Genomic DNA, 25,058 nt, shown 5'->3' with positions numbered 1-25,058 from the left:
CCTTCGTAAAGGTGCTTTTTTGTCAAGAATGTTGTTGTAACAATGAGAAAAATAACACACTGAACTCCATTTTAACACCTATGAAATTGGAGCCCAGGAGCATTAGAGTTGTTCAGCTGAGGGGCAGGTGCACCTAGGTGGTCTGCCTCCAGAGTTCCAGCTCTGACACCAAAGGAAACGGGTAACTCTAGCTGTCTCATGGTATGATTCTCATCTTTTTGGAAAGAGCCCTAACTTACTATTTCCCTCTAGGTCTGGAATCTATAAACCAGCAGAAAGTAGTGAACAAAGAATCTCAGAAAAGAAATGTAACGATTCACACGTTTCCTCCCCAGTGCGAGGGTTCAAATCCAGAGCCTTGCGCATGCTACAGAAATGCTCTACCACTGAGCTGCATTCCAGTTCCATATGTTTGAGTCTTGTTTGTTTGCTTGCTTGTTTTTAATTTTTTTGAGACAGGCTTTCCCTATTATATAGCTCTTGATGTCCTAAAACTCACTATGTAGACCTGGCTGGCCTTGAACTCATAGAGATCCTCCTGCCTTTGCCTCCTGAGTGTTGGATTAAAGGTATGTGCCATCATACCTGGCTCCATGTGCTTTTTAAAAATATTTTATTAATTATTTATGTATATATAAATGGGTATGTGCACATGTGCAGTGCCCACAGAGGCCAAAAGAGAGCATTAGATTCTCTGGAGCTAGAGTTATTAGTCACTGTGGTTCCCTGTAAGAGAAGCATGCACTCAGATGCTGAGCCCTCACTCCATCACGTAATTTTTTTTTTCTAATAAAGAAATATTAGCTGTCCAGTGGTGGCACACGCCTTTAATCCCAGCACTTGGGAGGCAGAGGCAGGTGGATTTCTGAATTCGAGGCCAGCCTGGTCTACAGAGTGAGTTCCAGGACAGCCAGGGCTATACAGAGAAACCCTGTCTCGGAAAAAAAAAGAATAAAGAAATATTAAATACCTGAAGCTGAGATTGAGGTATAGCTTAATAGTGTTTACTTGTGTGAGATCCTGGATTTTCTTCTCAGCACACCAACAAAAAACAAAAACAAAACAACCCACCAAAAATGATAAAACAAAGAAACCATAAAAATTAAACCAAAACCATTTGAAAACACAAAAAGCTTTGTAGCTTTTTTCTTTGTGCATGCATATGTGCATACTTGAGTGTGTGTGTATGTATGCATGTGCGTGTGTGTGCACGCGCACATGTATGTGGAGGTCAGAGGACAACTTGCAGGAATCAGTTCTACACTTCCACTATGTAGATCAGGGGATTAAACTCAGGCTAGGTGGCCTGTGTCTTTACCTGCTAAGCTACCTCACTGGCCCTTAGTTAACATCGTAAGAATTCATATATGAACCATTCTTTACCTCTCTCAACTGAAGGAAATACGATTTCATCTATACAATTATAAAGTAAACATGAAACATCATTATTATGAGACTCTGAAACTCTCCAGGAATATTATTATCATTCAGAGCATTCCACTTAGGAAGCAGAAAGATGGACAAATGGCCAGTTGTGTCTTGTGATTGTACCCCTCAAGTGAACATGATATCATCTTTGGTCTATGTTAACTTACCCTGAATCGCAGATAGATACACAAAAGAGTCTTCATGCTCCAAGTTCTCCAGGAATATCTGGAAGTACAAAACAGAATAAGATGATCCTCAAAGAGCGAGAAAGATGTAGAGCCCTTGATCTGCTGCCTCCGAGAGATGCTTGCTTCCTCTTGGTGGAAACTGGTCTGACATAGAACCGCGTGAGGAAAACAGTATATTTGCTTGAAGTCTAAAAGGGGAAGGACTTGGGGAGAGACTTCTTGAGGTCAACAAGCACTACTAGTCATGGAAATCAACATGAATAAGAACAATCAGAAAGTAAAAACCTGGTGTGCAAACCTAGCAACCTGAGTTTGATCCCTGAATCTGGAGCCCATGGTGGATGAAGAAAACAAAGTCCCAAAACTTATCCTCTGACCTTGTACAAGCACACTGCAGCACATGTGTGCTCACACTCACACATGCACATCATACTCACACACAATAATAGCCATAATACTTGGTGTTTTGTTTGGTTGGGTTGGGTTGAGTTGCTTTGAGACAGGGTTTCTCTGTGTAGTCCTAGCACTCCTGAAACTCACTTTGTAGACCAGGCTGGCCCCTAACTCACAGAAGTCCACCTGCCTCTGCCTCTCCAAGTGCTGGGTTTAAAGGTGTGCACTACCACACCTGACGCATAAAACTTCATCCTCAACATTCTTCTGTGCTAACCCATGGACAAATTTTCAACACAGGTAGCTAAATATAGTGAGATCCATTCCTCTGATCTAACACTGCATGTAGGATTCCAAGGGAGACCATGATAATAGAGGCAATTTTATGTCTATTCCACTTTTTAAGTATCTTACAAGTTATAGCCCTTTGATGGACACTGCTAACAAACTACTCTCATTGTTTTCCAAATTAGGAACTTATCAGGGTGCCAAATGCAGTATGGTGTGCCTAGAAGGCACTGATGCCATGTTAAAGTAAGGCCCTAACATGGGTGCAAGGGAAAGACGGCAGCATGTGCCCAGGCTCCTCCTGCTTGCTGTCAAGGGCATACACCGTGCTGTGCTCGACTTCACGCTGCTGGTGTGTACCCTACTGAGGGAGAGCTGAAGATCAGTCAGTGTGTGCTGATGACTAGGTTGGAAGATGCTGGGATTGCATATGGAATGAGTGAAACTCAATCCAGATTAGCAGCCACGAGAATAAATAGATATTTTGAACACTACACAGACAAATACTTGGCAGGTATCTCAAATAGTTTTTGTCATCTGGAAAGGGAAATTGAGAAAATGTCCATCATCAATTGGCCTGAAGGCAAAGCGGGAGGGCATTTTCTTGCTTAATAGCTGATATGGATGGGCCCAGTCCATTGTGGGTGGGGCCACTCCTGGGCAGGTGGTCCTGGATGCTGTGAGCAAGCCGAGGGGAGTGAGACAGGAAGCAGCATGACTGCACGGCTTTTGCATCAGTTCCTGCCTTCAGGATCCTGCTTTGAGCTTCTGCTTTGACCTCCCTAAATGGACTGCAACCTAGGATACGCAAGCCAAATTAAACTCTTCCCTCCTCAAAGTTGCTTTTGGTCATAGCAATAGAAATTCTAACTAAGACAAGAAGTCTAGAAGGCAGAAGTAAGAGGGGAATGAGCGGGTTATAAAATACACATGTCATGACAGCAGAAGGGGAAGAAAGGGGTCAGCAAGAGTGGAGAGGGGGCAGGAAGCCAGGTATGGGAGGCGAGCTGGGTAACCTTGATGGATGAGGTTCAGAGTCACCTCAGGAATATACCTCTGGGCACATTGGTGAGTGAACTTCTAGACTTAGTTCCTTAGGTGGAAGAGCCACCCTAGCTGTGGTGGCACGACTCCCTGAGTCGGGGTCCAGCACTGAATCAAAAGGGGAAGGGAAGCCAGTGAGCTGGCTGAGCAAGCCGTGCTGACTGCTGCTGAGGGAGAAGATCTGAACCGGTCCCAGGAACCGACTCCTTATAATCTATCCTCTGAGCACTACATACTCACTGTGGTGCCCACATGCCTCCCTACCCCGCTGCACAAAATAGAAACTTAAATGTAACCAAAATATGCTTGCTTATTCTTTTTTTAAAGAAGAAAGGAGCTGAGCATTCATGTCTCTGCTTCCTGCCTGCAGTACAAAGTGAGCAGCTGTAGCCATGACTTCTCTGCCATCACGGACTGCATTCTCAAACTAGGAGCCAAACCAACCCTCTCCTTAAACTGCTTGTCCAGTGTGTTGTCATATCAGTGAGAAAAGAAACATAGGGAACACATAAAAAGAAAATATAATGATACAAGGATACAAAAATTTCAGAATAAAACCCATTTCCTTGCATGATAATCAAAAACTAATTTAAAAATTAAAAGGGACAAGAGTGTGGGGGTGCATGCCTGTGATCCCAGCACATGGGAGTTAGGAGGATCAGGAGTTCAAAGGCAATCTGGGCTACATGAGCCCTTTTTTAAAAAATTCAAAAATAAGTCTGGCATGATTGTAATTCTAGCCCTTTGGAGATAGAGTCGAGAAGATCTGGGTTCTGGGATTCAGGATCACCCTTGGATGACAGACACAGTTCAAAAACAGCCTGGGGCTAATTGAGACTTTGTCTCAGAAAAAGAGAGAGAGAGAGAGAAACAAAAGAAGAGAGGACTAGAAGCTAGGAAGATGACTCAGTGGGAAAAACGTCTGCTATGCAAGCATGAAGACCTGAAGATCTTCTGCATCCTTTTTTTTTTTTTTTTTTTGGTTTTTAGAAACAAGAGTTTTTCTGGATTGCCCTGGCTGTCCTGGAACTCACTCTGTAGACCAGGCTGGCCTCGAACTCAGAAATCCGCCAGCCTCTGCCTCCCAAGTGCTGGGATTAAAAGTGTGCACCACCACCGCCCGGCTTCTGCATCCTTTTTTAAAGCTCAGCACTGGAAGGTGGACACAGAGGAGCATATAAGCTTGCCAGACACCCAGCTTAACCAACTGGTGAGTCCCAGGTCCAGGGAGAGACTCTGTCTAAAAATAAGGTAGAAAGTGGTAGAGGAAGACACCTGATGTTGACCTCTGGCCTCCAGACATGCATACACACACCTGCACATGCACACACACCTGCACATACACACACATATCACACATGCATGTGTGTACACACACACATGTACATCACAAACACACACACACACATATACCAGACACACATGCACATCACTCACACATGCAAATCACACCTACATACACACATACACAAATAAGAGATATATTTGTGGGGTATCCCCAACAATTTACATTTCTTATTAAAAATCATCAGCAGAACATGGTGAACGTGGTAGATGAAGATTCATGCAGTTAAAGGAAACTGCAGTGGTCCCAAGCACACACATCTAAAGCAGCATACTAATGGATATTTGGGGGATGATAGCTACTCAAAGAAGGTTTATGAGTTTCAATATTATTTCCCTGACAGAAAGTCCTTGACATGTGCCTGCATTTCATCTGTAGGATGAAGAGAATGCATATTGCAGTTGTGAGGATGAGCGACAGTATCAGTAAGGTACATGGCTTGGCTCAAAAAAGAGCAGGTATTCAATATACAGTCTGCAAAAGAGCAAACTACACAATAGTTCCAGTACCATGCTAACTAAAATAGAGGTTTTCCACCAGAGTTACAACTTGCAGTCTAAGGACTAGACACATAGCTAGATCACCGACATCACTACCAAGGCTCAGAAGGGTTGAGCACTGTCTTGAGTGCTGTTCAGGAGCCGAGCCTGGTCCCAGGCCGTAGTTTCCAGGCCTCTTGTCCTTACTCTAGCCCATACTCAAGTCCCAAAGACTTCCACAAAAGGGAAAGATCCTAACGAAGCAGTATGCACATTGCTATGCCAGTCTAGAACATCGAAGACACCTTTTTTGCTGTGATGGAGGCAAAAGAGAGGAGGAGAACCAGTTAGACCTAATGTTCCTCTAGGAGGGACCCAGTCAGACATGGATGGGGCCTTCCTAGGATGGTTACCATCCCAGCTCTGGGAGTTTGATCATGCTAGCCCACTGCCTGTCTTTCACATGCTAACACTTGGCTGTTTTGCTAAAACTATATGAAAATCAACCTTGCCCACATTTTTTCCCGTTACCCACCACATTGCTTATATGTAAAAATTCTGGCACTCTGCTCAACACCCTTCCTACCTTACTCTGACTTCTCAACAATTTAAGTTCCTGGAGGATAATCCAAGACCTCACTTGACAAAAGGTCAATGTTTAAAAAAAATACCTGAGTTGGGCTGGTCATGAGGGCATACACCTTTAATCCCAGCACTCAGGAGGCAGAGCCAATGGATCTCTGCGAGGTCCAGGTTAGCCTGGTCTATGGAAAGAGGTCCAGGCCAGCCAGGGATCCTCAGTGAGATCCTGTCTCAAACAACAAAGCCCTGAGTTGAATGTCAGCCCTGGGCTGCTGCACTGTGTCCTGTGCCTGGGCAGTGCCTTCTACTCACCTGAAGAAGCTTCTTTTGTTCCTCCAGGGCCCTCGCTTCTCGCTGTTCTACCCAGCGGGAAAGGGTGCGGAGGGCAGCAGCTCGGGTTGGAACCTGGGGATCACAGGCCGATAAGAGAACCTCTCGCAACTGTTCTGTGGTTATATTTCCAGGTGGCTGGCTTGTGGCAGTGCAGGGCTCACTGGAACCTTGGCCTGTTCTGGGGGGCTTCTGCTCTTCTTGTTCAGGGCGGTTCTGAGCTCCTTCTGTGGAAGTGTCATGACTGGTTGGTCGCTGTTCTTCAATATTCCCTTCTGGATCTTTTTTGTTTAAGGTACTCTGGGCTGCTGTGCTGACAGCCTCAGTGGAGAAGGCTCCATGAGTGGAGATGGTAATTCGGAGATCGGCAGCGAGTTCTTGGATGACAGGGTTAGGGTATGTGTTAGAGACCTTCTCCAACAGAGGCAGCAGCTGCTTCAGGACTGCAAAGTCACTTGACTTTAACTATAAAGCAAAATGTAAAAACAGTAGGTCAAAACTAATGTGGACAATGTTGCCAAGTGCACAGAGGGGCAACAGTCACATCAGCACTGCCCCAGTCAAACACTCAAGAGCTATTTGCTACATAATTGCAGCTAACACACATTGAGCATGGCCACACACAGGCACCTTCTAGGTAAACAAGAACACACTCTGTATCCCTGAGAGAGAGTGTCCATTAGTTCCTGCATTTGAAACAGACACTTAAGTAAGATATCCAAAATTATTAACTGGAACACAGCTGCTTATAAAGTCAAGAAGCTACAATCCCAGCAGTGTGGCTCATGTGTATCATCACAATGGGGAAGTTGGAGCAGGAGAACTACCCTGAGTTCAAGGCCGGACCGATCTACCTAATAAGTTCTAGAACAGCCTGTGATCCTACCTCAAAAGAAAAATAAACTTAAAAAAAAGTCATAGTTTAGAGTATAAAAAATTAAGTTGGGGACTGGTGAGATGGCTCAGCGGGTGAGAACACTGACTGCTCTTCTGAAGGTCCTGAGTTCAAATCCCAGCAACCACATGGTGGCTCACAACCACCCGTAACGAGTTCTAATGCCCTCTTCTGGTGTGTCTGAACTCAGCTACAGTATACTTATGTATGATAATAAATAAATCTTTAAAAAAAATTAAGTTATACCTAAAAATCATCCTTTAATACTGAGGGACCGGAGTTCACAACCCGGCACCCATACAGCAAGCCACATTTTCCATGTATCACTGTAACCCCAGCTCCAAGTTGAGTGGAGATAGGAGGACCCCTGGCTTCTAACATAGCAGAGAAACTATTAGCCTCAGGTTCAGAAAAAGATCCTGTCTCAGAGCAATAGGAGAAGAATGCTACAGAAGGACACCTCATGCCCAGCTCTGGCCTCTGTATACACACAGGTACACACACACAGACAAATAAATAATAAATGTTTTTTTAAAAATACTGATTTCTGCTAGGTTTTTGGATGTTGGTAGTCTTTAAAGATTCTAGGTCTTTTTTGTTTCATTTTGTTTTGTTTTGTTTTCAAGATAGGGTCTCTACAGAATCCTGGCTGTCCTAGAACTCACCATGAAGACCAGACTAGCCTTGAACTCACAGAGATTTGCCTGCCTCTGACCTTTGAGTGCTGGGACTAAAGGTGTGCACCATCATACCTAACCATATTCTAGATCTTTGAAGCATTAATCTCAATGCTATAGTCCTTTTAAAAAGGAATTAAAAAGCAGGGCTGTGGTGGTGCATGCCTTTAATCCCAGCACTTGGAAGGAAGAGGCAAGCGCATCTGTAAGTTTGAGGCCAGCCTGGTCTACAGAGTGAGTTCCAGGATACACAGAGAAAGCCTGTCTCAAAAAACCAAAAAAACCTTTCACAGAATACTGGTAGCACCAGAAATGATTTCGTAAAAATTACAGAAGGCTCTGAAAATCTTTAACAATGTTTATAAATAAAGACAATTCCATGTTTAAATAGCTTAATCTCAAAAGCTAAAGGCATTGGAGACAACTAGTCTTTAGCTAACTGAAAGATCATTTAAAATATTATTTATATTTATCATGCATGTGTGTGCACACATGTGCTCATGTATGCCCATGGTTGTGGGACACAAGCGCCTTGCCATGCATGTGCAGGTCAGAGGGCAATCTTGTAGCATCGGCTCTCTCCTTCTGCTTTTAAACAGTGCCAGGGACTGAGCTCGAGTTTTCAGGTTTATGCAGCAAACGCCTTTGCCTCCTGAGCCATCTTGTTGACCATAAAAGATCATTTTTTAAAAAAGATGTAAAATTGGGGGCAGAGCAGACAGTTTGATGGTAAGGCACTCACTGAGTACACATGAGGACCTGAGTTTGAACCCCTAGCACCCGTGTAAGAAGCTGGAAATGGCTGCATAGGGGCCTGTTAGTTATCTCAGGGCTGGTGAGACAAGGAGACACTGTCTCGAGGGACTAGGCAGAGAGTGACAGAGCAGACACCTGACATCTCCTGTCGCTTTGGATGTATGAAGGTCACACTGAGATACAAACTGAGGTGAGGGCTAAAGCAAAGGGCAGAATGGGCGCTGAGCTTGCGCATGTCCCGAGCTTGCATAGGCCCCGAGCTTGCACAGGCCCTGAGCTTGCACAGGCCCCGAGCTTGCATAGGCCCCGAGCTTGCACAGGCCCTGCTTGGAGGAACTGTCCATCTTCAGCAAGGGCTTTTTCTGGCAGTGACACCATCTACCATAAATGCTTGAAATTCTGAGGTGCATGTGAGTTACCTAGAGGATAACAAGCAAAATGCCTGTGAAAACCTGAAGTGTGGATCTCCTTTCCCTGTAGCAACTCAATGACTAATGTTGTCAACACACCCATGGTTTACTAAGGTCTGAAGAGTGCTCATTAAGGGAGAGAGGAGTGTTGTTAAACCTTTAAAAGTCTATGTCCTGCTAATAAGTATTAAAAAAAAAATCCAACTGCCTTAGTTTAAAATATTTTCCTTTCTTCTTGCTTGCTGCCATTTGTCACCCACCCATGCTGTTTACTAGCTGCTGTAACAGGCTTGCTAACAACCGGTAGTAAGCAGGAAGTACCTGCTTGAAGCAACAGCAGTTAAGAACTAGCTTGTCTTACACTGGGACATACTATCTCCTCCAGTAGTGAGTAGAAATTTGGAAAGCTGTTTTAGCTCTTTTATTTGATAAATGATTGTGATAGTTGGGAATAAAAAACACACTTGAGCTCCAGAGAACTTACCTAGGATTTCTTTTCATTATATATGTTAATAAGTAATCACATTGAGATATGCATTTGCTCTAGTATTGATCCAATCAAATATCCTATTTCCTATCTTGGTAGCCAACATATCAATCTTACTCAATTCAGTAACCAATAGCTACTTTGATGACAAGTAACCAGATATATATAAAACATATTTTAGGGGCTGGAGAGATGGCTCAGCGGTTAAGAGCAATGACTGCTCTTCCAGAGGTCCTGCGTTCAATTCTCAGCAACTACATGGTGGCTCACAACCATCTGTAATGGGATCTGATACCCTCTTCTGGAGCATGAAGGTAGCATACTCATACACATAAAATAAACAAATAAATAAATATTTAAAAAAAACATATTTTAGTTTTAAAATATTCTATTGTATTTTAGATTCCAATTTTTAGCATTGCTATCAGAGAGATAACTTCAGTAGTCAAATATTGTTCCTAGAGAAAATAGCTAGTACGTAATTGCTGCTTAAAGTCAATACTATTTTAGGGCATTATTTATGACTTCCTTTATTTTATATGTGTATATGTTTGATTGTGTATGTTTATATGTTACAGAGAGAGAGAGAGTTGTAAAAAGAGATTTCTTTGAGACAATAATATATGGTGAAGTTTCCAAGATTAAATAGATTTGTTTTGGACAACTAAACATTTCTCTGATGTTTGCAATAACTTAACTCTGTATAGTACTTTAAGAGCAGTTCTCAATTATTTCTAATATCCTAAAATATATTTATGTGTCATGACAAAAAAAAAATAAATTGTGTTCTATATAGAGAGAGTGTCCAGCCCAGTGAAGGGAGAAAAGGGCAGAAGTAAACCGGTTCATTCTCCTTGCTAAACAAACAGGCTCTAGCAGGAGTACCCACTCTTGGATTCCCCACTCTGGAGCAGACCTCTAGTTTGCTCACCACTGTTCCACAGAAGTCTCTGTTTTGCTATGGTTCTGATGTTTGTCAACTACACCTAAAATATAGGCATATGCTTATTACAACAGGATTTTTTTTGAGATTTATTTTATTTTATGTATATCAATGGTTTGTCTACATGTATGTCTGTGTACCACATGAGTGCAGTGCCTAAGAAGGCCAAAAGAGGCATCAGCTCCCTGGGAACTGGAGTTATAGATGGTTGGGAGGCACCATGTGGGCACAAAGAACCAGATCCATGTCTCCTACAAGAACTCTACCTCTGAGCCAGTCCTCAGAAGAACTTTTTTTTAAATGAAGAGTTTAAACAATGGCCTTTAGCAAGGAAAGGAAGATAGGAAGAAGGGAGGGAAGGAAGGAATGAAGGAAGAGAGAGAGGGAGGGAGGGAGGTAGGGAAGGAAGGAGGGAAGGAAGAAGGGAGGGAGGGAGAGAGAGATATGAAGACCTAGATAGTATGGTGTTAGGACAAGCTAAAGATGGCTAGCCCTTTAGAGAAAGATACACCTTTGGTCTCTCACTATGAATCTCACTATGAAATTTGGGCTTAAAGATTAAGAGTCCAGCCTTTAGGTAGCACATCCCATTGTTGCCCTAGAACAATATGGCTTTACTTTGTCCTAAAGAAAGGCCAGAATGGTCTGCCCAACTTTACCAACCAGAGCAATAGTAGGCCCACAGGCTCTACAACACCGAGCAGAAACTGCTTCTTAGGAACAGAGAAGACTCCCCAACATAATACTTTAGTGATGACCAAGCCTGGAATTTAGAAAATGAATGTTAGCAATCTTAAACCTGCACTTTCTCCACATTAACTCCTCTTCCCAGACACGATGTTATAATAATCACCTTACTTGCATGAATTAGAAAGGAATGAAGAAAGGCCTGATGCTGTTAGCTTCTGTTTCATTGGCCAAAACAATGACTCCTAACAGGGAAAATGTTCTAGGCTCTAAAGCAAAGACTTAGAGCGACTGTAGTCAACTCGAACCACAATCTTCAAGCGTGACTTTATTGTGAATACAAGACAAAACCCAGCATTACTAAGAAGCCTTATAGAGCTGGAGAGATAGATAGCTCAGGTGTTAAAAGCACTGGCTACTCTTCCAGGGAACCTGCATTCAATTTCTGGCATCCACATGGTGGCTCAGAACCATCCAAACTCCAGATCCAGGAGATCCTACAACCATCTTCTGACCTCCTGGAGCACCAGGCACACACATGGTACATATACATATATGGAGGCAAAACATTCATACACATAAATAAAGTAAAACTAAAATTAAAGAGAAAAAGGAGCCTTTGCCAGAATAGTGGTAGTGTATGCCTTTAATCCTAGCACTTGGGAGGCAGAGAGGCAGAGAGGCAGAGGCAGGCAGATCTATGAATTCAAGGTCAGCCTGGTTTACAGAGCAAGTTCTAGAACATCCAGGGCTACACAGAGGACAGAGAAAACCAGAACGAAAAAAAAAGTAGAAGAGGAGGAGGAGAGGAAAGTGGAAGAGGAGAAGCTCTTGTAAATGCATGAATCAAGCAGGAAATAATAAATTAGCAAATCTAGGGCAAAAGTAAACGAGGTGATGTATGTATGTTCACTTAAACCGCAGAGTCAGGGGAGCCCAGGAAGCGGTCATGAGTCAGGATGGCTCACAGGAGGGCAAAGATGGGCAAGGGCTGTGCAGATAAAGCAAGCAGGGCATGGCCGGTATATACAGCAGCCTCCACAATGGACTCTAAAAAAGCAGATAGAAGAGTTCCGTGATTTCTTTTCCATTTGTTCTATTTCTGAAATGAGTACTTAAATAGGAAGATACAACACACACTCACAATTTATGCTTTCAATTTATAGAGACTATCCAAATTAATATTCAATCAGAAAACAAAACTCAACTAAGCTAATTAAATCCAATAACAATCCAACTTAAGCTATTCCATCTGTGAACCCTTCCTTGTTACATTTAATATGACTCTGGAACCTTAGCCAAAAGCTTACTTTTCAGATGACATACAAAATATAAAATTAGGAATGTAAATCCAGTGAGAAATGGGATTCACATTGACAACCAGCCCAGATAAAAATCTTTTTTTCTCCTTAGGAACAGGCAGGAGTGCCCCACCTTTTGACATTGAGACATAATGTAGTCTGGGACACAGGCTGACGGCCGTGGGCTGCTGGCTGGACATGCTTGTTAGAATGCTGGAGATGTAACACAAGGGGAAGTGAAAGGTCCTGGATTTGATCTCCAAAATTATAGAATGAAAAAAATAAGTCTAGAGGAGAAAGGCAAAACCTAATATGTCAAGAATCAAACCAGATTTGAATGCTTAAACTCAAAATGTATTCCCCCAAGGGCTCCCTACTCATGGGTGTGGAGCTTGATTCTGTAATACCTGCTCTGAGACTGTCCTACTTTCTTGCAGTCTCCTTGGTTAATGCGTCACACAATTAACCAATCACCCTCACAAGCATGGTCTAGCCCTGCCTCTCCTTTTCCTTTGGCAGTGCTGTCCCAGGGCTCTACAACTTCCTTCTATCAGTGTCTCATGAAAATCGGCCTTTTCTCTGGTACTGAGCCTTTGTATAAGTTTCTTTAATTGAAAGGCTTCCTTTCACATGTTCTACTCACTTAAACACATATTCCTCTTCAAGTCTAGTTAAATCCCATCTGCTCACTGAAGACCTCTTGGCCTAGCTTAGATGTTATGTCCCCTCAGTTTCCTTCCCTCTTCTTTGGAGGTATTCCATTCAACTCTAATCATATTTTTAAAATAGTCATTCTGTGTGTGCCTCCCTTCCTGGGCTGTCGTATGAGATATAAGCCATGTCTGTCTTGCCCACTGCTATATTCCCAGATCTTTTAGCTCAATATCTGGCATGTGGCAAATATGAAACAAATGATATTTGAATGAATAAATTTTTGTTGTTGTTGTTTTGGTTTGGTTTTGTGAGACAGGGCTTCTCTGTGTAGCCCTGGCTATCCTGGAACTCACTCTGTAGACCAGGATGTCCTTGAACTCAGAAATCCGCCTGCCTCTGCCTCCCAAGTGCTGGGATTAAAGGTGTGCACCACCACTGTCCAGCCGAATACATTTCTAAAACTATAAATCAGAGCTGGAGAGATGGCTCAGAGGATGGCTCTTGCAAAGGGCCTGTGTGTGGTCACCAGTGCCCATGTCAGGAGGCTCACAGTCATCTATAAATCTGGCTGCAGGGGATCTGACACCCTCTTCTAGTCTCAGCAGGCACCTATGCTCATATATACATAGACACACACACATAATTTAAAAATAGAAACAGATCTTAATAACTAGAAATTAATTATGTAGAAACCACATACGCTGAACTGGCCATGGTGGTACACACCTATAATCTTAGCTCTTGGGAGGCAGAAAGGAACATCAACAATGTAGACTGAATTCAAGGCCAGCCTGGGCTACAACAGGCTGTCTCAAACAAAAACAAAACAAAACTCTTAAAAGTGACTGGCAACAGGCTTAAGCATACTGCACTGGTAGATGATCAACAATAGATCCTGAGCTAACGTGAAACTGTGTAACCAATGCCATCTGAGCCAACAGGAGGTTGCTAAGGATTTCCCACCAATTTTGAAGAGTGGGAGCCAGAGAACTGAGTGCCTGCCTCAGGCATAAAACACTTTTCTTATGGTTTTCAAAACAAGCTCGTTCTAAGTAGGAAAGAGCCTTGCCCTTTTGATGGTAACATCTGCACAGGTCAGTGTGAAGTGGCCTGCTTGTCATCTATGTTAGAGATGATTCTTATTAGCAACCTGTCTTAGTCAGGGTTTCTATTCCTGCACAAACATCATGACCAAGAAGTTGGGGAGGAAAGGGTTTATTTGGCTTACTTCCACATTGCTGTTGATCACTAGAGGAAGTCAGGACTGGAACTCAAGCAGGTCAGGAAGCAGGAGCTGACTCAGAGACCATGGAGAGATGTTTCTTACTGGCTTGCTCAGCCTGCTCTCTTATAGAGCCCAAGACCTCCAGCCCAGGGATGGCACCACCCACAAGGGGCCCTACCCCCTTGATCACTAATTGAGAAAATGCCCCACAGCTGGATCTCATGGAGGCACTTCCCCAACTGAAGCTCCCTTTTCTGTGATAACTCCAGCTTGTGTCAAGTTGACACACAAAACCAGCCAGTACACAACCCAACTTGGCCATCGCAATTCTCCTGGGTACAATATCCATTCTTGCTTTCCATGAAGGTATGGAAGAAGGGCGGTAGGTCCTCTTCCCCATGTGACATTCGAGTTTTGCTCATACTTACGCTCACCTGAACAGCTCCTCCTAGCATGACAGCTACCAGCCCCATGGACATGCTCAGTGTTTGTGATCCCACGGTGCTCTCTGCCTCATGAGCCAGGCCTGCACATGCTCTCTGCAGTGTTGCTGCTACAAAGTCCACTACCTACCAGAGAAGGAAATTAGAACGAGTGAGAGGCAGGAAACAACTGTAGACTCCATCCATCTTACATCTGTACTTTCCCAATTGCATCACAAGCATGTAACAGCTGCTCCTGTGTAGCAGGAGCAGAATGGTGCTCAAATGATGCTCTGTGCTTCTCCACTTTGTTTTTCATGGATTTCTGTTTTACACCTGCCAGTTTATATAGGATGGTTTAAAAGACACAGTAAGAACCAAATGTCAAGATAGAGGACAACGCATGAGAGCATAGCTCTCTAAACAATCTACTTCACCCAGCACCTTTGGGAGTTTAGCAATGCAGAAACTTCCTAGCATTTCACATGCACAATCTCAATCTCTCTTTCTCTCTCTCTCCCTCTCCCTCTCCCTCTCCCTCTCCCTCTCTCTCTCTCTCTCTCTCTCCCTCTCTCTCTCTCTCTCTCTCTCTCTCTCTCTCATAGACAGAGGGTCTTATGTAATCATATAGCACAGGCTGGCCTTAAATTTGCTAAGTAGTAGTTAAGGATGGTCTTGGACTTCTGTTCTTCCTGCTTTCAGTTCCCCAGTGTTGGGATTATAGGTATGTGTCACCATGCCCAGTTAATGTGGTGCTCGAAAATCAAACTCAGGGCTTCTTGCATGCTAGGCAAGCAATGTTCTTGTCTGTTGAGATGAGGGTATCATGTAGCCCAAGCTAGCCCTCAAATGGATATACAGCAGAGCATAGCCATGAATGACTGATTATCTCCTAAGTGCTGGAATTATAAGCATCTGTTACTCCTGGCATTCTTCTTATCTGTCTATCTATTAATCAATCAATCATCTATCTATCATCTATCCATCTATCTATCATCTATCTATCTATCTATTTTTAATTCAGTACTGGCAAGCAAGCACAGAGCCTTGCACATGTTAAGCAAGGGTTCTACCACTGAGCTATAAACTCAGTCCCAAGAACCCATCACTTATAAAGAAAAGAATTCCCCTTTGCCCCAGCCAGCCACTGTATTTGACATTTATCCAAAGGAGGTAGAAACTTATGCTCACAGATGGTTGTTTATAACAGCTCTAGTCATGAATCTCGAAGCTCAGAGGTGACTGAGATGACCTCCATAAGGTGAGTGGATAAACAGATTTGTCAAGACAATGGAAGACCATTTACCACTGCCAGTGCACTATTAAACCATGAAAAGACATGGAGGAATATTAATGATGAGAAATAATACAAAGTGAGAGGAGCCAATCTACAAGGATACAGGTGAGAGAGAGAGACAGAGACACAGAGAGAGAGACAGAGAGACTGAGAGACAGAGAGAGAGAGAGAACTAGATAGATACAGGGGGCAGACATGATAGTGAACCTATTTTTAGGACAAGAGGATGGCAGACACATGGAACCTGTTAACAGTACAAGCCCCAGAATGAACCCTAATGTAAGCTGTTGAGTTGGAGCAACAATGATGTGATTGTGTGGATTCCTCAGTTACAACAAAGAGCCCAGAATGTAGCTCAGGGGTAGACTGTTTGCCTAGCAGGTGAAAGGGTTGAATGCACGCGCGCACACACACACACACACACACACACACCCACACCCACACCCACACCCACACACACACACACACACACACACACAGACACGAGGTAAAGAATACTAAAAAGGCATTGCTCTTTGGTAACAATGGGGAGGCAATGCCTCTAACTGCTCAATTTTGTTGTGAACCTAAAAAAAAGAGAGAGAGAGAAACTCTGGGCCAGGGAGATAAGTAGGCAAGTAAAAGCACTTGCCATGTAAGCCTAGTGAGGATTCAGATCTCAGAACCCCCTGCTGGAAATGGCAGCACGTGTCTGTAACCCAGCACTCCTAGAGTGACATGGGGGCGCAGAGACAGGAGGAATGTTACAAAGTAAAGGAGGCCCAACTGAACGGAACCTGACAAGTCAGCCTTCCTGGAGTTTATATAGCACAATGGCAAATGACATGAGATATCTTAATTCAAAATCAAGTTGGCAGGAGATAGAAAAATCAATGCCCAAGGCCACCCCCCCCCACACACACACACAAACACAAAAAAATCAAATGCATACATAAAAGTAAATATTACTTTCTGATCATCTAAGATGTTCTCTGAAGGAGGTTTCCTCCTCGGAGATTTCTCAGTTTCACGTGACAGTCTAATTCTAGTAAGCAATGAACAGGGGAAAAGGTTCTTGGTGTTATTTATAAGCCAGCGTCCTCAATCAACCTGTAAGAAATCCAGAGTCACATTCTAAGTGTCACTATTTCTACAGACTTACAATTGTTCGTGCACAAGGTTTTATACAGTGTAGACTACCAATAACATTTCAATGGAATTAATTTAGTCAGCATCATTTGAACTGAGCCTTGTATAATCACCATTAAACAACAGCAGACACGCATTCATGCACGTACACATGCACACGTGTGTATATTCAGGATTAATGGCTCAAAGGGGAGATATCATTTTGAAAACGGGAAAGTTGAGATAGGCCATAATAAGCCTCTAAACACTATGCAAGGTTGCATGTTTAACTCTCTGGACAAATCACATGCTATGCTAGAATCCTCACTGTAAGCTTAAAGCCAGGAGAATGGCCTGTTAACACTTGTCTTCAGGGGCAAGGCGGGAAGCAACAAAGGTTATTTAAGTGTTCCTCGCATGGAAGCAAAGCAGGAAGCCCACCCCCCCCCAACCCATCTAGTTAAGCAATAGAAAAAATTTTAAAGAGTGCCTTGCTTTTATTTAGCTTCTACGTTAGCACAAGAATTGTTTAATTGCTAGAACTAGATTTTCCTAAGCTCCTTCCTAGGCATCTTTTATTGTTAAAAACATTACATTTGGGGGCTGGAGAGATGGCTCAGTGGTTAAGAGCACTGACTGCTCTTCCAGAGGTCCTGAGTTCAATTCCCAGCAACCACATGGTGGCTCGCAACCATCTATAATGGGCATCCGATGCCTTCTTCTGGTGTGTCTGAAGACAGTGACAGTGTTGCACCCACATACATGAAATAAATAAATAATTTTTTAAAAAAATTACATTTGTTTATCCCTATGTGTGTCCATGTCTGCACATACCACATTTGTGTGGAGGTCAGCGCAGTTTGTAGGAATGAGTCCACTCCTGCCACCAAACGGGTTAGAACTCAGGTTGTGAGACTTGGTGACAAGCACCTTTATGCACTGAGCCTTCTCACCTGACCCATCATGTACTGTTTATAAAAGGCTGGAAGCCAGGCAAGGTGATACATGTTTTAATCCCAGCACTTGGGAGAAAGAGGCAAGTGGATTTAATTCAAGGCTAACCTGGTCTGCAGAGCGAGTTCTAGGACAGCCAGGGCTACACAGGGAGACAGAAGCTTTATGTTTATATGCATGCAAACACAAACAAACAACCGAGAGCCAAGAGAGCAGGAAACTGAGGGAGACAAAAGCCCTGGCGGGGTACTATGAGAGCTGAATGAAGGTAGTGGATGGATATGATAAAATATACCACATAAATGTATAAAAATCCAAAGAATTAAAAATATTTAAAAACCCTGGAGCTGTTAGCTATGAAGGAAGTGCCATTTACTAATGTATGTCATCAATAAAAATATCCTTTCTCCCAAACTTCCTTTCTATTTGTGGGAAGGACACTGAGATAGAGTCTGATATAGCCTAGGCTCCCAGCTGCCTTGTAGCCAAGGATGAGCTTGAATTTGCTTCTTCCCCCACAAGCTAGGATTACTGCAATGTCCAACCAGACTTCCTTCCTGGAGTGCCATTTTGATGGCAGCTTTACCCACTTCCCACATTTTGTGATTCCGATCGGGTGTCAACCCATGAAGAGGTCCTCAGTGATTGAAGCCTCTTAGAACTGAGGGGAGTTTTTCAATTGACTCCCACCCAAGTCAGAGTTCCTTGAGTTCAGCACCCCTCAGGAGGCTGCTGGAACGCACACAGTCAAGTCAGCCTCCAGCCCCTTCCACTCTGTCAGCACTCCGTCAGCAAGTTACACGTCTCCATAGGGTCATTAAGAGGATTAAATGAGTTAATACCCGTCATGGGTTCAGAACGGAGCCTGGTAAACAGCAAATACCTAATGTTATTATTAAAGAGTGAAGTCATTACGAGCAGTTGACTCAGTAGAAGTAGAATCAGGTGGGGAGAGATGAGACAGGACACATCCATGCAGCACAAGTCTCCCGCTCTTCAGGTGCTACTCCCACCCACAGCCAAGGCTCCTGAGTTCAGCACTGGGTGAGAAGAAACCTCTAAGCTGGCGAGATAGTTTAGCAGGGGAACGTTCTTGTTGCGCAAGCTGGTCAACTGAGTCTACTCACTGGAGCCCAAGTAAAGATGGGAGAAACAACTCACAAAGCCATTCTGTGACCTCCACATGATCTCCTACCCCATACACGTGTCCAACATAAGACATTTTTAAACGTAATTTTAAAGCCTCTATTGTCTCGCTGGGGAAGAGGAGGGTTAATGAAGGTGGAGAAAAGAATCAAAGGGTTCCCTAAGTCTCAGCCTTAGCACCGTGTTACATCTGTGTTACGATCGATCGGCACTCAGGCTGCTACAGAAGGAACTCCCAGTTTCCCCCTTTTCTGTTCTTGTTTGCTTGCTTTTTTCTAGGAGAGACTGTTTGCTTATTTATTTATTTACTGAGATAATGCTACACTGCTTCAGGGAGAGACTTCCTTTCTTATTTATTTATTTATTTGCTTACTAGGACAATGTCACTATGTAGCTTAGGCAGTCCTAGAACTTGTGGCAATCCTCCTGCCTCACCTCTGTGCTAGGATTATGGGCACACCCCATCCTGATGTCCAGCTCCCTTTCTTTTTAAAGATGTTTCAGCAGCTCCGCTGAGGTTCATTCGATGCTTCTCCTCTCCATGCAGATGCTCAGTCTCCCAGTTTCTCAGGCTGCTGATCAGCTATGGTTCTGTAGCTTCCAACCATTCCTGTCTCCTTTACTTACTCTCACCTCTACAAGCACACACATCTGCCCTCCTGATGCTGATCTATGGTTTCCAGAATAAGTCAATACCCTATCTTTATAATGAGAACCTCTGTGTTCTGTTTTTGTAATGAATCTGTTACACACGAACACACACACACACACACACACACACACACACACATACACACACACACAATCTGAAAAAAGAAAAACCCCAGGAAGAACCATTTCTACTCTACTGATTACAGTGATCCAACTCAGCAGTGTACGAAGGATGTCGTTTCTGAAAGGGCAGAGACTAAGAACCTTGCTCACACCTCTGCACTGGCACTGGGCTCCCTGCTGATCCTCCTACACTTGGGTATAGTTGCTCTCTCTGGAACACTCTTCCCACCTTCCCTGGCTACAGGTCATCTCTTCAATGAGGCTCCCCATGGCCACCTACTTACCATCCCTTTTTCTTATTCCATCTTCCCCCAGAAATGATCACCATCTGACACACTTCATAATGAAATTATTGCCATATGACATTCTTTGCTTTCTTTTAAAAATATTTTTTAAGCTTAGCTGAATACCTGGTCCACAACTGGTATATGAAATATCTCAAATATCCCTTTCTCTTTGAGACAGGATCTAAGCTTTCTATGTAGACCAGAATGGCCTGAGACTCAGGCATAGCCTGCCGTACCTCCTGGGTATTCGCATTAAAGGTGTATGTCACCATGCCTAGCCACAATTTGTCTATAATTTTTTTTAAATATATGTGTGCATGTGTTTGCGTGCACACATGTTAACTTTAGGCATGTTCCTCTATTGCTTTCTACTTTAGAAGATAGGGTAGCTCACTGAACATAGTACTCACCAATTGGCAGACTGCCTGGCTAGTAAGAGCCAGAAATCTGCTTGTCTCACCACTCTCCCCGGCCCCCATAAGTGTTGGGGTTACAGATGAACTCTGCCAAGCCCAGCTTCTTACATGGGGAGCCAAACTCAGGTCGTCATGCTTGCATGGTAAGCACTTTACTGATGGAGCTATCTCTCCAGTTCCCCAGTTGTTTTTTTGAATCTAGTACTGGTTCCTTTATTTATCCATTCACCCATCCATCCATCCATCCATCCATCCATCCATTTAGGCTTTTTTGAGACAGAGTGTCACTATGTAGTTCTGGCTGTCCAGGAACTTACTATGTAGACCAGTCTGGCCTTGAACTCAGAGATCTGCCTACTGCTGCCTCTCCATTGCTGGGACTAAAGGTGTGTACTACCATGCCTAGCTGGGTTCCTTTTTTGTTTTTTGTTTGTTTGTTTGGTTGGTTGGTTGGTTGGTTTGGTTTGGTTTGGTTTGGTTTTTATTTTTTATTTTTTGGTTTTTCAAGACAGGGTTTCTCTGTATAGCCCTGGCTGTCCTGGAACTCACTCTGTAGACCAGGCTGGCCTCCAACTCAGAAATTCACCTGTCTCTGCCTCCTAAGTGCTGGGATTAAAGGCATGTGCCAGCACTGCCTGGCCCTTTTTTGTTTTTTTTAAAGCCATTTATTTGATGAAGAAGCAGAAACACATGCACTAGAGATTCTCACTGTCTGGAGTCCACTAACTGCTTCCTCTGGCCTTTGCTAATACAGCACTCTAGCGTCTGCATTTCCTTAATTGGATTCGGCTTCAAGGTTCTGTGCTAAGGTCAGAATCCTTCCCAAGTGTCCTATACTCCCTACTGAACACATGTGGGGAACATACAACAACCTATTTGGCCATTGATGGTGACAGAAGATGAATCTGTTCAAAATATTTGGCACAGTGTACACTGCTGTCTGCATTAACCCTGTAATGTACTGAAAAATAAGAAGACAAAGAGGAATGAAATCATGAAAGAAGGTATGATGGAGTCTAATAAAATTCTAACAGCAGTATCTACATAGAAAGTAGGTACAAGGTATTCACTAGAAAATTCTTTCAACAAACAGTCCTCATTCATATGTTCAATTAATACATGTTAAACACATACAAAAGAAAAAGCCAAGTATGGTGGTACACAAATGTCAAATATAATCCCAGTACTGGGAAGGCAGAGGCAGGAGGATCTCTATGAGTTCTAGGCCAGCCTGGTCTATATAGCAAGATCCAGGTCAGCCAAGGATACTCAATGAAACACTCTCAAAAGACAAAACCAAAAATAAATAGAATCATTACTAAAAATTACTCTAAATTTGAAATTTTTTATAAAGAGGGTGGGAGGGCAGTCGATTTCATGGGGAACATGGAGTGTTCCATCCCGCAGCCCTTCTAATCATTTGCAGGGAATGCATTCCCTAAACCCATGGATTCATTAGAGAGTTGAGAAGTGGTTTTCTAGGTCCTTCTGAATGGTTTGGCTGTGACTGTCCCAGAGGACAAGTGCTCTACCAACTAGCTGCTAGCCTGTGATTCTCCTACAGAAAATTCTCCTTGCTTATCTGATTAAGATGGTATCTAATCACCACCAGGAAGGCAAGACAAATACTTTCCTCATTCTCTTTGATTATCAATTTACAAAACAGCGACCAGATGCCCTGATAATCTCTAATGAACACTGAGAGGTTTAAAAACCCATTTTCTATCTTTGATGTGTCTGCTGTAGCCATTATCCCTCTGAATGCTACAGTTGTGCTGTGTGTTGCAACAAGAGTCCTTCAAGGTGGCTCCTGACTGCTAGTGCCATGACCCCATTAAATTCAGAAGGCTTCCCTGTGCCTGGGCACATCAAGCTGCCTGGAAGCTTATAATGTACACTCTCCACCCTAGACCTCAAATCAACCTTCATCCCAGAGAGCACTGAGTATACTGAGTAGAAATGGTTTTTATAGGCTCCACTCTGGAGCTAGGGCACTTAACTGCTGCTGACTGTCATTGGTCCAGGCACTGACAGGGGACCACACTAGGAAATATCCATTGTTTTTACAGAAAAACATTAATCATTCACTTACACTTACATCTCCAACTGAATTCAACAGTATACGGATTTTATGCTAGTTCTTTGGTTTTTATACATTTTCCTTATACTAAAAATCTTCATTTCTGATAATGTTAACCAAATAACATAATTTATTTTCCTTGTGTGTGTGTGTGTGTGTGTGTGTGTGTGCATGTGAATGTGCTCATTTGTTTCAAAATAATATGCCAATATCATCACTAGCAGTGAGATTATGAAGCACAATTTAGTACTTCCTGGTGGTTCTTTTGTTCTGGTAAATTCTGAATAACCTGTGTCGAAGGGCAATACAATAGGTCAGCTCAGCCTATTGTACAGGCCTAACCCCAGGGTTCCTTAATTAGGAGTGAGGGAGGTAAGTGCAGAGGCACAGGCTCTATCAGTTTTTAAACCACCTCCCCTTCCACCCAGCGCCCTGACACAGAAACAAGTCTGGGTGGGGAAGTTGTCAGGAACCATACAAAACAAATCACCCTGCCAAGCAACATGAGGTCAGTGAGCTGAAGGGGTGAGGGGCCTGGACAGCAACCAGGAACATAATTCCCATTAAACAGGCAAGCTAAGTCAGAGCTGACAGGCAGCAGCTAGCGTTCTCAGCGGGAGCTCTTAGTGACATGCTGCTTAGCAACACGGACTGCAGATGACAATGACAACCACACAAAGACAGGGAGGATCAGATTTAAGTGTGACAATCATACCATCTTACAAATGACTCTTCACCAGCCAGGCACAACTAATTCTAGTTAAGTGGTAAAATATGGTCCCTGCATTGCCTATGTGTTATTACTTTTATCTCCTACTTTTTAAGAAGGGAGTAAAAATTATGTCTCAATCAATACACTTCAGGGACTGGTCCGCTCAGCAACTCTACCCTGAAAGCATTGTTTGTAGAATATCTTAAAACTGCACAGGATGCTCCAGAGATAAACTGTGAATCAGAGCATGCATAAAATTTAAAGTGGTCTTATTAACAGAGCTTTGTAGGCATATTTTTTACAGCCTACTTTAATAAGGGTTCAACTTCACCTCTAGCCCACCACCCACCAGAGGTAGTGGAAAAGAAAGGTTATTAGGATGGGAGGAAGTGAACCTGTTTAGAAATAATTCTTTGAGGTGACTCCAATCTTCATTGTTCTCAGTCTAGTCCACTAGCAGACACCAAACACGAATCGGCAGCTGCAGCACAGTCCACTCAGCAAACACCACACACAAACCAACAGCTGCAGTCCAGTCCACTTGGCAGATACAACATACAAATCAGCAAAGGCAGTTCAATTCAGAAGAAACTGAGGCCTGCCAATCGGCCCAAGTCCACTCAGTGACAGGAAGCCACAGGAACCTCAGAAGTTCTTTGGTAAGTTTCTCTCTCTGAAGTCACCACAAGTGAAGCTCAGCAACACAATGTAGGGCGAACCAACACATGCGTGTTGTCAGTAAAGACTAGCGCACTAAAGCAAGACAAACCAATTCTTGAGCTCCCACTATCTGTGGGGTCATATTTATATTCGTTCTAAACATCACATGTCCTTTCCTGTGTCTGCTATAGCAAAACATCTTTTCACCTATGTCTGCTTCAGCAAAACATTCTTTCACATGTGTGTCCCACCAAAATATCATTTGACATAACTGACTTTCCAAGAAACCAGAAGTTTCCACTTCACATTTTTTTGTTTATTTGTTTATCTGGCTGGCTGGTTCGTTGGTTGGTTTTTCCAGAGTTTCTTTCTGTAGCCCTGGCTGTCCTTGAATTTGCTCTGTAGACCAGGCTGACCTTGACATCAGAGATCCTCCTGCCTCGGTCTCCTGAGTGCTGAGACAAAAAGTGTGCACAATCATGCTAAGGGTAAGACTTTTTTTTTTCAAACCTGATTCCAATTGTTCTCAACTTGTGTGTGTGTGTATATATGTGTGTGTGTGTGTGTGTGGCATATGCACACATATGTAAGTACATGTGCCTATGTGTATGAAGGGTCCAGAGGAGACTGTCAGGTGCTCTATCCCTGTCTACCCTATTTATTTGACCCAGAGTCTCTCACTGAGCCTGACCCTATGCTGGTGGGTCAGCAGGCTGCAGCAGATCCTTTGTGTGGGTGACAGGCACAAGCGCAGTCACACCGGCTGTCTAGGTAGACACTGAGGATCTAATCGCTCGTTCTCGTGTTTTCACAGCAAGTGTTCTCCACTTCTGAGCCATCACTCCTGCCCTCCATTCACAGCCTCTGACCCATGTGCAACTTAAAAAAAAAAAAATAAAGACCTTCAGGCAAAGTAAACCAAAGCCTCTAAAATGTAGCCAGGTAGGTAGTGGTATGTTTTTTAATTGCTAAGTGAGTTTATTTGCACTCAAAGTTGAATACCACTACATCATAAATATGTACAAAGCAGTTCTTGAGGTTTTCTTAGGTGAGGTTCACATCAGGAGCATATTAGGCACATGGAGTGGTAT

The 25,058-nt window shown here is 43.3% G+C and overlaps 1 protein-coding gene across 1 annotated transcript in view; it reads right to left on the bottom strand.

Moving 5' to 3' along the window:
* The window catches only part of Tango6 (transport and golgi organization 6 homolog), a 176,475-nt gene that overhangs the window by 99,787 nt on the left and 51,630 nt on the right, over positions 1 to 25,058 (bottom strand). The window contains exons 12-14 of the mRNA XM_031341306.1: positions 14,547 to 14,681; positions 6,060 to 6,542; positions 1,596 to 1,653 (exon numbers count right to left, since the gene is read on the bottom strand). Coding sequence (XP_031197166.1) covers positions 1,596 to 1,653; positions 6,060 to 6,542; positions 14,547 to 14,681 — 676 coding nt within the window. The remainder of the gene's footprint in view (positions 1 to 1,595; positions 1,654 to 6,059; positions 6,543 to 14,546; positions 14,682 to 25,058) is intronic.

This window comes from Mastomys coucha, unplaced genomic scaffold (assembly GCF_008632895.1).
Source record: "Mastomys coucha isolate ucsf_1 unplaced genomic scaffold, UCSF_Mcou_1 pScaffold22, whole genome shotgun sequence".
Classification (NCBI taxonomy): Eukaryota; Metazoa; Chordata; class Mammalia; order Rodentia; family Muridae; genus Mastomys; species Mastomys coucha.
The sequence above is the reverse complement of the archived record's forward strand: the minus strand, read 5'-3'. Positions and strand labels throughout refer to the sequence as shown.